This window comes from Anastrepha ludens, chromosome 6, assembly GCF_028408465.1.
Source record: "Anastrepha ludens isolate Willacy chromosome 6, idAnaLude1.1, whole genome shotgun sequence".
Classification (NCBI taxonomy): Eukaryota; Metazoa; Arthropoda; class Insecta; order Diptera; family Tephritidae; genus Anastrepha; species Anastrepha ludens.
The window spans coordinates 12,773,037-12,786,950 of NC_071502.1; the positions used below are offsets into that span (position 1 = coordinate 12,773,037).

The 13,914-nt window shown below is 38.0% G+C and overlaps 1 protein-coding gene and 1 long non-coding RNA gene across 2 annotated transcripts in view; one reads left to right on the plus strand and one right to left on the minus strand.

Moving 5' to 3' along the window:
• Window positions 1-11,804, minus strand: part of LOC128868087 (sodium channel protein 60E) — a 95,702-nt gene extending 83,898 nt beyond the window's left edge. Inside the window, exons 1-13 of the mRNA XM_054109820.1 lie at window positions 11,600-11,804; window positions 11,189-11,516; window positions 11,033-11,115; window positions 10,721-10,940; window positions 6,935-7,069; window positions 6,640-6,861; window positions 5,972-6,560; window positions 5,753-5,841; window positions 2,578-2,703; window positions 2,323-2,493; window positions 2,066-2,259; window positions 780-882; window positions 582-710 (exon numbers count right to left, since the gene is read on the minus strand). Of these exons, the coding sequence (XP_053965795.1) occupies window positions 582-710; window positions 780-882; window positions 2,066-2,259; window positions 2,323-2,493; window positions 2,578-2,703; window positions 5,753-5,841; window positions 5,972-6,560; window positions 6,640-6,861; window positions 6,935-7,069; window positions 10,721-10,940; window positions 11,033-11,115; window positions 11,189-11,516; window positions 11,600-11,661 (2,451 nt within the window). The 5' untranslated portion in view covers window positions 11,662-11,804. The remainder of the gene's footprint in view (window positions 1-581; window positions 711-779; window positions 883-2,065; window positions 2,260-2,322; window positions 2,494-2,577; window positions 2,704-5,752; window positions 5,842-5,971; window positions 6,561-6,639; window positions 6,862-6,934; window positions 7,070-10,720; window positions 10,941-11,032; window positions 11,116-11,188; window positions 11,517-11,599) is intronic.
• Window positions 11,805-12,044: 240 nt separating this feature from the next.
• Window positions 12,045-12,760, plus strand: LOC128868088 (uncharacterized). The gene is made up of 3 exons (XR_008455060.1): window positions 12,045-12,155; window positions 12,427-12,514; window positions 12,594-12,760. It is a non-coding gene; the product is annotated as an uncharacterized LOC128868088 (long non-coding RNA).
• Window positions 12,761-13,914: the final 1,154 nt, after the last annotated feature.

The following is a 13,914-nucleotide window of genomic DNA, read 5'->3' on the forward strand; positions in this document are numbered from 1 at the left end:
TAAAAAATAAATAAAACAAAATTTCATATTTTCAATGTATTGTGCAAATTAGTGTTTGAATATCGTTTTGAAGTTCTTATTTTATAACTAAACACCAAAGTGCATTTTGAAAAGTAAATAACCCACACGCACACAGCTAAAACAAAAAAAAATATTTAAATAGCAAATGAAAATTTGTCAATGCAAAGCTTTTAGATAATTTAAATCCATGGAATTTAGATTAAAATAATTTAGTTTTTTTTTTGTTGTATATTTTGCACTAACACCAATATAACTTGTTAAAACTAACAAACACTTTTTTGTTTTTGTCATTTAAAATTAGGATTTTTAAAAGTCATTTTTAGCACACAACGAAGACATCGCTTAACATTTGTTTGTATTTAATTGCAATCGATTTAAGCGAATTTTATAATTCAGGATTTGCTTAAAAATAATTATTTTGGTTTTTTTTTTCTTATAAAGAATCACAAACATACACATTTATAAAGAAAGAAAAAACACAGTAAACGCGCACATCTGACTGGACTTTTTTCGGCTAATCAAATGGGTACTTTTATGCGTGACATTTTTCTATACTTTACCTCTTTTTTCGATTTCAACTCCTCCGAATTGAAACTGTTGAGCAACAACGCCAAGAACAAATTTAGCACCATGAAATTGCCCATAACCAGAGTTGGCAAAAATATTGCAAAGCATGAAGAGGCACCTTGCTGCAAATAATATGACAATAATTATTTTCCTATAACGAAAATTTTGAAAAAAAAAACAATTATGCTTACCTCTTCTTCCGCTCGCATACAGTCCCACAGAGGCTCAATCCACTCACCACACAATATGCGAAAAATCATCATAAACGAATGGAAAAAATCATTAAAGTTCCACCTACAAATAAATTACAAAAAATTTAGTATCTATTTCACGAAATTCTTTGTATTGGGTTGGCCACTAAGTAATTGCGGATTTTTTTTAGAAAGTCAAAGAAAATTTTTTGATGGAACTAAATAACTTTATTCTGTAATGTATTGCCTATTTTGATCAGTGACCGTTTGCCCCACGGTCATAAAACTTCTGGCTTGTATTAGCAAAAAACTGAATCAGGTACGATTTGACATCATTATCATTATTGAAATTTTTACCATTCAACGAGTTTTGTAAAGATCGAAACAAAAAGGATTCAAATGGTGCAAGGTCAGGGATATATGGTGGATGTGGCAAAACATCCCAAGCAAGCTCCAATAATGTTTGCCGAGTGTTCAAAGATGTGTGTGGCCTTGCATTGTCATGATGGAATACAATACTTTTTGTTAGTTGTTCAATGTAGACATCAGATTTGATCGTTCGGTTGGGTCGTAAGAGTTGAAAGTAGTCAATTCCTTTGTAATCTCACTCGTTTGAGTTGGTTCACCTGACCTGCTCCATGATCTTTTCGGCTTGATATTGCTGTAGATAACCCATTTCTCACCGCCAGATATCAGTCGTTTTAAAAATGGATCATTTTCATCACGTTTCTTTAACAAATCGCAGCTGTTAATGCGTTTCTTTCAGTTCGTGAGGAACCCATGCATCGAGTTTTTGAACATAGCCAAGTTGTTTTAAGTGATTTTCAATGCGTGTATGGGATACATGGAGCTTCTCTGCAATCTCACGTGTTGTGCTGAGACGATCCGAGTCGATTATTGCTTTGATTCGGGCGTCAGCAACTTCAACTGGACGACCAGAGCACTTTTCATCCTTGGATGAAAAATCACCAGAACGAAACTTTTAAGACTTCGTCACCATAACTTTTTACGAGCTTGCGATGCGTTTTCCCTTTGCGGAAATATAAAAGCAAAATATGACGAAAATATTCCTTTTGATTTTCCATTTTTCAGCGAACGCCAAACGAAAACTACGCAATCGATCGAAAAACTTTTTTTACTGATTAACAGCTGAATTGCCAACTTTCAAATAACAAAATGTGTTTTATATTTGTTCTACGTCTGCAAACCAAAAAATTTAACTGAGGCTATCTAAGAGTGAAATCCGCAATTACTTAGTTGCCAACCCAATAGTTTCAATTGCTTACCTTGGCACTGGGTCTGGATCGAATTTTTCGGGTGTGTAATCTTTCGAAAACAATTGCATACCGATCACAGCGAAAATATAAATAACTATAACTAAAATTAGGGTTAGATTACCCAAAGCACCTATCGTTGATATAATAATGCTGAGCAGGACCTTCATTGTCGTCCATGATTGCGCGAGTTTTAGCACGCGGAGCTGTTGAGCAAAGGATAGGTTTAAGAATTTAAAATACATTTGTATGTGTTTCGAGATACGCACCAATCGCAGGCCACGCAACACGCTGAGACCATCCACCAACTCAAATATGATGTCCAATAAACTGGCTGTCACAATTATCAGGTCGAATATGTTCCAGCCACATAGAAAAAAATCTTTCGACAAGGCCATTAATTTAATGATGCATTCGAATGTGAAAATAGACGTAAAAACCTGGTGAACAGACGAAATATGAAAAATGAAAAATAAAATTAATGTTCCACTACTTGAAGACGCTGCCAATGCTAGAATACTTACTTTATTTCCTATGTCTAGCGCATTGCGAAAGTTCTCACTCATGCCGTGATGCTCCATAGCTAAAAATGCTGTATTTAATACTATGCAAAGTGTGATAGCTAATTCGAAGAGTGGATCGCGCACCACCTACAAGAAACGAAAAAAAAATTTCAGTTAAGGGGTTAGGTTATATAACATACAGTTAGAAATTTCAGAAAAACGATTTTTTTAATTTTTAATTTTTTTCTTAATGTATGGGTTTTCCAATAGCAGGTGTTATTTTGAATAGCCCGCGATTTTGGTAAATGTCACTTTTGGAGTTGTCATTTTTTGATATCTGACAACTAGAAACTACGCCAATAATAAAAATTGAACGATTCGCGCTTAAAAGACGAAATTATTAAAATTCACTATAAAAATGGTGAAAATTTGGCAGAAATGTTTCGTAAAATTCGTAGTTCATCGTGAAGCACCTTGTCGGACCGCAATACAGAAATTGGTGAAAAAATTCGAGCTGTTGGGACAAGTTAGTGATGTGAAGAATAAAACCCGTGCATGTCGCTCAAGAACAGCCGAAAATATTGCTGTTGTAGCCGAAAGTGTTCAAGAAAACCCAGGTTTGTCCATTCTCCATCGTGGCATTGTGGCATTCCACAAACGTCATTACACCGCATTTTTCATAAAGATTTGGGTCTTAAGGCTTACAAAGTCCATTTAACACAAGAACTCAAGCCGGCCGATCATCAACAACGTCGTGTGTTTGCTGATTGAATCGTTGTTCAAGCATTTCAACGTTCCGGAATTCCATCGAAAAATCAACTTGAGTGATGAGGCCCATTTCCACCTCGGTGGCTTCGTCAACAAGCAAAATTGTTGGATCTGGGGCTGAGAAAATCTAAGAGTTATTGTTGAAAAACCTCTGTATCCTCAACGTGTGACTGTTTGGTGCGGTTTATGGTCCGACGGAGTCATTGGATCTTACTTTTTCGAAAATGAAGCTGGCGCAACAGTTACGGTGAATAGATTGCACTATCGAGAGATGATTAACGATTTTTTATGGCCGGAATTGAATGTTTCGGGCTGGATCTGGACAACGTTTATTTTCAACAAGACGGCGCTACGTGCCACACAAGCTACGAAACCATTGATCGTTTAGGGGAAAAGACCTCCAATAACACCTCTCATTGGAAAAACCTTTATTTAAGAATACACACAGAAAATTTAATATCGTTCCGGTGAATATTTTCGAAGTTATACACAAATTTGAAAGGCCTTTCAGAGTGCTGGAAAGTACAAGGCCGGATTTTTAACGCGTTTTTTCTCAAAATGGTGTTTTCAAAGTCGGTGACCAACATTACTCGAAGACGCCTAAACCGATTAGACTCAAATTTTAACACGAGCCTCTTAAGTGCAGGGTCCGCCATCTTTTATTTCGGTATGAAAACATTGAATAACTTTGAAAAACAAAAAAAAAAAAAAAACTGATTTGTATAAGTGAGGTATTTTTATTTCGTTTCGTTATTTACAATTTATTAAAACTATTTTTTGAATACAATATCAACCAAGTGGCCACCTTGATTAGCAAACACAAACTGCGATCTTTTTTCTGCGCTTGTCATCACCTTGTCAAGCATTTCGGGTTTTATAGCGTCGATTTCGGCACAAATGTTTGCCTTAAACTGGTCAATAGTCTGCGGTTTGTTGGCATAAACCTTATTTTTCAGATAACCCTACAAAAAGAAGTCCGGGGGGGTTGAGCCAGGTGATCTGGGAGTCGATGTCGCCTCTTTTCGACACTAGACGACCCGCGAATTTTCGTTGCAGAAATTCAATTGTTGCATTCGCAGTGTGGCATGGCGCAGCGTATTATTGAAACCAGTAACTGTCTGAATCCTTCGCACGCATTTGCGCGCAGACATAATGAGCCAACATCCATCGATATCGGTTTCCATCGACCGTTTCGTTTTCTCGGTAAAAATATGGCTCAATGATGGTTTTAGCGCAAATGCCGCCCCAAACAGTTACTTTCCGGTCATGCAATAGCGTTTCATGGATCTCGTGTGGATACTCAGTTCCCCAAAATCGGCAATTTTGTTTATTCACGCTGCCAGAGAGGTTAAAATGTGCCTCGTCAGTCATCAAATTTTGCTTCCAAAAATTGGGTTCAGTGTCAATCATTCGAGCGACTGTTTGGCCGTATGCCAAGCGACGTGAACGGTCTGTCGGCGATATTCTTTATGTCAATTGCACTTCATACGGAAACGAATTTAAATCATCCTTTATTATGCGCCGCATTGTGGTTTCACTGACGCCAAAATGCTGAGCCCGACGACGATACGACACTGTTGGCTCCTGGGCAACGCTCGCCCTCACTGCTTCAACAAGTTCATTGGAACGTCTTGGTCGTTGATGAACGGCATGTTGACGAACTCCTACTGTCCCGTGCTCAAAAAAATTCGAAACCAAACGACGAATAGTATTGTCAGACGGTGCCTGTTTGCCGCGATACTTTTTGCGATATGCGCGTTGAGTTAGAAGAAGAGAACGACTATTTTCGCTGTATAGCGTCACTATTTCAGCGCGTTGTTTCGGTGTAAAGCGATCCATTGTTGAAATTGTACTGAATTGAACCATCGAAAACATGTCCGTTGAAGTCGATCGGTTGGTAAATGACAAAGTTATTCAGCGTTTACATACCGACATAAAAGATGGCGCACCCTGTATATTTTTTAGTAATGAATCGAAGGTTTTTTCACACCGATAATTTTTTTTTTTTTATAAACAATTTAAGGCCGAAATTTTGGTGAAAAATCGATTCTTTTTTTGTGAATCCGCCATTTTGTCAAAAAAAAAAATGTATTTTGCTTATTCCTTCGATTTATTACTAGATTTAACATTACTTTAACGAAATCTGTTGGGTTTTTTTAATTTCAGAGGATCCAGTTCAGAGATCTAGTGGTCCCCGCAAAACGTCTTTTTTGAGAGGAGCTCCTGGAGATCAGCTGTAGCTCCTTTCCAAATAAATATTTTTACTAATACTAAGTCTTAAATACAGTTAAAAGATTTTAGATCAATAAATTTAAAAGTTTTCTCAGAAAAAATTCTGTAAAATTCGCTTTTTTCGGCCTTCTGTTCGTGTATAACCCCTTAACATATAAATTTAGCATCCAAATTTTTTATTTTTATTTTTTTTTACCTTATATAAGCAATTTTGAAACTGCAGCCAACCCTCATAGTTGACGCAGCACTGTATGCATCTATCACAATTACGATCGGGAAGATCATCTGAAAAGAAAAAAAAATGTTAAAACTTAACCCAAGTTTGCATATTTAACAGCGACTGCCCGTATAAAGTTGAACGTTAACTCTCAACTATCAACACTAAACGTCCTTCGTCTGTTTTCTGCCAACTCACCGATAACCACAATTTCCGAAGAAAATTCCTGATGCAGCGCATAAATGTTATGCTTCTTAATGCGTGCAATGTTGCCATTGCATTTGATGAGGCGCACCTCGCGTGGCGACAGAGCCAACGTCACTGAGGTCAGCTCATTTGGCAGCTCCACTGTGGATACGTTCACCATTTCGGTACCCATTTCCTGTTCTTCATGATCGTCCACCACACCGGAATCATCTTGCGATGACTCGCGATTTACACCACCCGAATTGGAGCTGGCCTGACGGCTGCCAGGCACCAACTGACCTTTGTTATCGGATGGATATAACATATTTGGATTTTTATTGCCATCTTCTTGGAAGCAAATGCGTGTGCGAGCAGTCTGCGCCTCTTTCGGTGTGAGCGCTTGTGGTGTTTGCGGTTGTGATTTGTGCTGTTGCTGTTGCTGTAGTTGTTGTTGTGGTGCAATGGGGGGTGGCAGCAATTGCTGCTGCTGCTGTTGCTGCTGCTGTGCAGTGGAGAGCTGCAATGGTAGTTGTGTGGGACGTTCGGCGTTGCTGTGTCGCGGACTTTGACCGGGACTGGGCGTAACGGATCTACTTTTATTCTGTGGAAGTTTGTATAAAGCAAATTTAGTTTTATTAGAATGTAAATATTTGAAAAAAAAGCCGAAAAGTCAACTTTACTTGGCCATTTCCGTTGCTATCGTTATTACTATTGCCACCCTCCTTGACGCCTTTCACCTTTTTTCTGCGCGTTTTCTTTTTGCTGTACGATGCTAGTAAGACGCCCTTACGTGAATCGATCTTCTTTTTGTTATTCTTATTTAATTTTTTAACATTTAAAACGGACGGGTCAAAGCTAAAGGTTGAATCATCGCGATGATCCAATAAGTCTTTCTTGCGTTCCTAAATAATGGAAATAAATAAGAATGAAATTCCTAGTTTTCTTCTACGATTTGTGTCACTTTTATGAACTCACTTCGTTTGTGATTTCTGCTTCTTCCTCGTAACTTAATGCAACTACGGCTAACATTAGATTAATTAAATAAAATGAGCCAAAAAACACAACCACGGTAAAAAATGACACACTCATGGGACCAGATGTAGCCAAGACCTGAAATTGCAACAAAAAACGGAAAAACGGCATAAGTAAAAGTTTTACGCTCTTAAATAAAGACTGCAGTAGGCTTAATTTTTACCAGGCTGTTTAGATCTACAAGGTGAAGTCTAAAATAAACAAGACTGAGCTAAAATAGAAACGATAGGAGCTTTGTACTGATAATCTCGAGTTTATTTATTCAAAATAGTCCTCTCTGGCCTCGTTACACTGTTTTGTGCGATCTGAAAGCTTTTCGAAAGAGTGTTTCAGGACATTGATCGGAATGCCCTTCAGGATGTCGGTACAAGCCTTTTGGATGGCCTCTACGGACGCAAAACGTTTTTCTTTCATGGCCAAATTCAGTTTCCCGAATAGATAGAAGTCACAGGTAGCCATATCAGGTGAATACGTTGAGTGATTGATGGTTAAAATACGATTTCTAGTCAAAAAATCAGTCACAAGAGTGGATCGATGAGATGGTGCATTATCATGCAATATGCGCGAGCTTCCTTCTTCGCGGTATTCAGGGCGAATTCGACGAATGCGGTGCAACAAACGCTTCAAAACGCCAAGAAAATTGCATTGACGGTTTGGCCCATTGGCTCGAATTTCTTGTGGATGATTCCCTTGGAATCGTAAAAATAAATGAGCAGCGTCTTGATTTTTAACTTCTCCAAACGCAATTTTTTGGGTGGTGGCTCATCTGGGACCTTCCATTCGGCACTTTAACGCCTAGTTTCAGGTTCATGTTGGAAACACCACGTTTCATCATCAGATACAATGTTGTAAAGGAAGTTCTCGCCTTTTAATGAGGTCTTTCGAATGTTGAATTCTTAGCAATTTTTGGTCCTCAGTTCACTCGCGCGAAATGAAAAGTGCATATCCCTTTCGTAAGCCCAAATAATCAGTTAAAATGCGATAAATCGATGTTTTGGAGATACTCCACCCCGATTCCATGAATTTCAACAATGATTTCGGTTCATTTTTGATAAATTTACGAACAATTTCGATGGCGTTTTCGGTGATTACTGATTTTGGGCGGCCCGTGTGTTCGTTGTCATTTACATTTGTATGCCCTCACAACCATTTCTGAAATGTGTAAACCACTCATGAACTCTGGCACGAGATAGACAATCATCGCCACAGACTTTTTTCATCAATTCAAATGTTTCGGTAAAGGATTCACCGATTTTAAAACGAAATATGATATTAGCCCTTCGTTCGAAACCCATTTTTGTACCGATGACACAAACATACTGATACTTTACACGCAATAACTTCGCTTCCACCGAACCGAATGTCACCAAGCTTTCACTAGAAGTCAGCTAGGGATGGAACTTCCAACGCACTAACTCATTAAAAAAATGGCGAGATCAAAAACATTTTTATCACGCCAGTCTGTTTATTTTGAACTTCATCTTGTATAACTCCGTTTCCCAGGTAATTTAGTCTGCGTCGTGCCACTGCTAGGCAGTCGCATAAAATGGGTTCTGTTGTTTCTTGTGCCTCTTTGCAGAGTCTACAAGCGTCATTTTCTGCCACACCAATTTTTTGCATGTGGTAATTAAGTTTACAATGTCCTGCCAGCAGTTCTGTGTATAGTTCAAAGCTGAGTTTTAAGACTTTTCTGCTGAGGTTAAGGATTGCCTCTATCTTTATACGTTCTGGATCAATGAGTTTTTTCGATTGCCGCATGCCCCAATTGAGCTCTCCAGTACTCGATTTGGCCTCCTTGTTTCCGCTCACGCAAAAAGGCACTTTTGAAGCTATTGTTTATCCCGCAGAAAAGTTCAGGAAAATGAAGAGAATGTTTGCACCCTTTTTCGCTAAGTGTCCGCAATTTCATTCCCTTCGTGCCCCTCATGTCCCGGTACCCACATCACCCACATCAGAGTAACGAAGTTTCTTTATGCTAGAGTTTCGAGAATTTTAAAGCATTCCCAGACCAACCTTAATTGAAATGAGAAGCGATTTAAGAGCTGATTGACTGTCAGAGAGAACGCTGATATTGACACCACGCGTGCCTTTACGAAGGCATTACCTGGCACATAGCTCTAAGACGTAAAAGGTGCATACTTTTCCTCTTCCCGATCTCTTAAGATTCATGAATGAATCCAAGAGATTTGTGGAAGAGTGACCTCAAGCTAATTTTTCCGTCTTACCACCCACATTTTAACTTTTCTATCTCTATTCGTTCTATTAAATTCTATCCGGGTGTAGTACAATGGCCTCCTGACTGAGTGCTTGGACTTGTCCAATCAACCACAAATCTAATATAATCTAAGGCGTGAACCTCCGCCTGGCAAATGGACGTCGTTTTGCCCATTTGCAGTTACCTTCTTGAAGTGTGGTGCAACAACTTCAGCCCCGGCACTGCCGTCTTCCCTTTTGGATCCATCAGTAAACCTTACCTATGCACCTTGTTTTAAAGATATTTCATTATGTCTCCACGCTGAGCAATCACTGTTCATCACCACCTTGAAATTCTTGGAGAATTCTAGTTCTCTTACCATCTTGTCGCAGACCGTCAGGCACGGAGAGTTCAGGATTGAACCCAGAATTCTTAGAGGCCCTGTAAGATTGCCTTTTTTTAAGATGAAATAGATTAAAAACCTTAGAACTGCACTAACTGCCATCCATTTGGCTACAAGGTGGAGTGGAATGAGTCCAGTGACCATTCCTAAAGCCGTTGTGTGCGCCCGCTACGCTATATATGTACCTTGGCAAGTGCCATCTGAGTCTTAATTTGGTCTACTTTTGGGCACCATAACAAAGAAGCAGCTAAGCTTATCATTGACACTATTATTGTCCTATAACACCATGACATCATCTTTGGCGACATGCCCCATTTTTATCGTAAAGCCTCTCAAAGCTTAATTTGTGATGTCAAGGTTTTATCAAGGATGACTCCCAGATATTTCATACTCCGGATAGAGTTAAGTTTGCGTTCTTTTGCGTCTTAGGGTCCCTAAACCTAATTTATATCTTTGTTTTCATACTCATACTTATCTTCATATTTCTACGTAGTTATATTCGTTTCTTTTTTTATATTTGATTGCTGCCTTCAAGACAATTCACTTTCAGCAGAAATTTACAAATATTTTATTCAGGGTTTGCATTGACTACTTCATAGCAGCGAAATTACAGAAAACATTGTTCTGCTCTCGCTACTACTCTGAACTTGAACAGATGAGTAGTGGAGCATTTAACGCAAAACGCGCGCTCAATTGTTTTACTCCGCTCCAAGCAACGTTTCGTTACTGCTAGTAGCTCAGAGTATTAGTCAAACAAACATGTGCAGTACTCTCTCGAGTTGGAATAGTAGCATAAAACTTCGAATCGGTCGGAGCGCTACTTGCGAAATTTATCATGTGTACTCCAGGTACCGCTACTACTCTCACTTTTGTTGCCCTACTACTACTTCCATAGCTGCTACTTGAGCAGTATTCGATTTCGATTACATAAAATTTTTTCCCATGGCTAGCACAAAAATGAGTAAATTACTCAGCACTTTTGCAATTAGTGATTGATATATTGATATATTGATAATATGCGTACTTATATGATAGTCAGCTGTCTTCTAGGGTGTTGTATTCTTTTATTATTGGTGTATGTAAATTGTAAATTGTAAAAATTAAAGTTGTGTTTAAAAATATTAAGGTTTACCATATTATACACATTTTCCCAATAGTCTAATGTAATCAACTGGAACGTTGTTAGCATAGACCACATGAAGTTATCGAAATTCGTATAACCATGATTTGGATTCTCGCCCACACAGAGGCAAGTGTAACCAAAAGGGCAGTGACGTGCACCGGTCAAATTGCCACATAGCATTGGCATTTCATCATCATCGTAGAGCCAGTTGTCTGTGTCGTTGATCCAGCTGAAAAAAAAAAATTTATGTCAAGTTAATACAATTTTTTTTTTATAAAAATTTAGCGAAGAAATTTTCAAGCAATATTTATTTATACGCACCTCCGCCACTCCAAATCTGTGGTATTAACCCAATCGTCTGGAAGATTTCTCACGCATTTATTTCTCAATTCACCCATATATACCTGTTTTGAAGCGAATATTTATAAAAAATGTTTACAAAAGAAATGTTTGAATTCGCTCATTCGTATTATTCACCTGTAGTGCGAATAGTGCAAAGACCATTAAGCAAAAAATGGTTAAAGTCATGACCTCGGCCAATTGTCGAAATGAGTGCAGTAGTGCGTTGATGATAGTCTTGAGTCCTGGCATTATTGAAACAGTCTTTAGGGCGCGCAATACGCGAAATGTACGCAAACCGGCTAGATTTCCCACTTCCATGCCGATAGTGGCATAGCCGCTTGTGATGACTACAAAATCCAGCCAATTCCATGGATTACGCAGATAGGTGTACTTGTTGAGTAGGAAGCCTTTGGCAACGATTTTTATGACCATTTCAATGGAGTAAATCGCAAGGAAGATGTATCTGCAATTGGGAATACAGCAGGAAACGGTTATATTATTGAGTTACTCATATAGAAGTTGGGCTTTTATTTCAGTTATGCTTACTCAGCCTCCTCCACAGTTTCGGTCATGGCTAAAAAAATGCAATTGAACAAAATAGTAGCCATGACGCAGTAGTCGAAGAACTGATTCGTTGCTATGTAAACGCAGACACGGCGCGCTGTACTCCATGGATGGAATAGGAAGAGGCTCTTGGTGCCGGTGAAACGGTGTATATAATTCTTGCGAAATCGCTTCGACACCACACAAAATGTCTAAAATGAAAAAAAAGCAAAGGTTACTTGTTTACAGTAATTCTGAAATATTACCCAAAATAAGTAGACAATAAGCAAAAAGTCATTGAAATAATTTATTTGACAAAATAAAATCTAACTAAAATCTGTTTCAATCAACTTCCTGTGCGAACATAATACCCGCAGCGCCACCTACTGGTACTACAAACAAATCAACCCTGTGCAATACAGCGATTCAGCGCATGCGATCGATATTTCAACGTTGGCACCGCTGATGGTACAAAAGGCAGTTTAGCAAAGAAATTTCCGTTCATATTTCTTTCTCTCTTGAACCGTCTTCGTGTGAAGAATCAAATATGAGAGCTAAGGTAAAGTCTCATATAAGCATATAAGTGAAAAAAGTGTTTTAAGTATTTATGAAAATAAATATACCACGGCGCAATATTCCAACTAAACAATGTGTGAAATACATCTTTTAACATTAATAGTAAATGAGAACAATGAATTTTTTTGCGGCCGGCCGCCATTGCTTTGAATTTCTGTATACACACACGTGGTTAAATTATTGGCGTTTGTGCTAAAAACTACAACTGGCGAATTTTTTGTAATTGTGTGTTTTTCCTTTAATTTTATTTATAGTGGCGTAAGAAGCGTATGCGGAGGTTGAAGCGTAAGCGCAGGAAGATGCGTGCGAGGTCCAAGTAAAACGTTGACGACCCTGAAGAATGTAAGCATTTGTAATGACACTTTACGGAGCGCTAGCGCTCCAAATAAAGCAAAACTAACATTCTTTTATGTTCTTGCAGGTTTTTTTACAAGCTTCAACCTGACATGAAATGCTTCAAGTAAAGATTTCGCTACAAAGTATTATATTTGGGCGTGTTTCGGAAAATTTACATTGAAAAGTGTAACATGTTTGAAATAAAGAGAAATCTTTGATTTTTACTGGAAGTGAAACAAAAAAACTTATAAATGTGTAGTTATTATTGGAAATATATTGGTTAGTGGGCATTTCATGTGTTCAAAACACATGACACGTATTGGCAAATAAATGCTGGAAGAATGTAAAACACTTGTGCAAACACAGTGGCGGACCACGTTTTAAGATACATAACCTCAATGATGGCAAAGTAGCGGGCGGTTCACAGCTTGATTACAGTTTTCGGTAATCGATGAATAGGTACATACATATATTTGCGAAGAATTGGTTTGGAAGTTACGATTTTTAGTGAAATATTGTGCACAAATTTGAAATAGCATTTTGTTATATTCTAGAAGTGAATATGTAATATTTTTCAAATTTTTTGCACAAAGCAACATTTTGCATGAAACTTGTAAAGAAAAGCATATTGGGAACGCCAAGTTGAAGAAGAAGAAGAAATTTATCACTTGTAACAGTTTGAAAACTGTTCTCGCACGCGGAATTTCAAATAATTAGTAAGAAAGTTTAATCAAAAGCAAGTTAATAACAACAACTATACATAGCAGAAAGGCTCAGCAATTATACAATTTTATAATTTCAATCAACGAAAACTTGCAAATTTTGTATTTGCACGTTTTTTCGGCATTAGCGGATCTTATAAAACTTGCGGAAATTTAGTTGATGTAATACTTCCTGGTTGATGTAGTACTTCCATTTGTGGAACAACATCAAGACGCACACCACAAATAGGAGGAGGAGCTCGGCCAATTATATACATATATGTATATATACTTCCTGGTGAAGAACAAGAATATAGCAGATTTTAGAAGTGCAAACTAGTGAGATACGCGATTCTATTCACACTAATTCAAATCTGATCTACCCATAACAGTCGATTGGTTTATTAGGAAAACATCTACATATTTATCTTAAATAATATTTAGTGTAGGTATTTCGGCATTTCTAGCAATATTTCAAGGTCTGGATAGAGCATTATTGTGTTACACTCGTCCCCCCGACAGTTACCGGAAAAACCCGGATTTACTATATAACTGCCAAGGACTGTCACTCCAGCACACTCCCCGTACCCGTATGGGTAATGCTTTGCTACTACAACAATAACTCGTTGAAACAGTATATAAGTACGCAGACTTGTGCTGCTAAGAGTCTGTAGTATCAAAAATGACTGGATATCAGAACCCAAT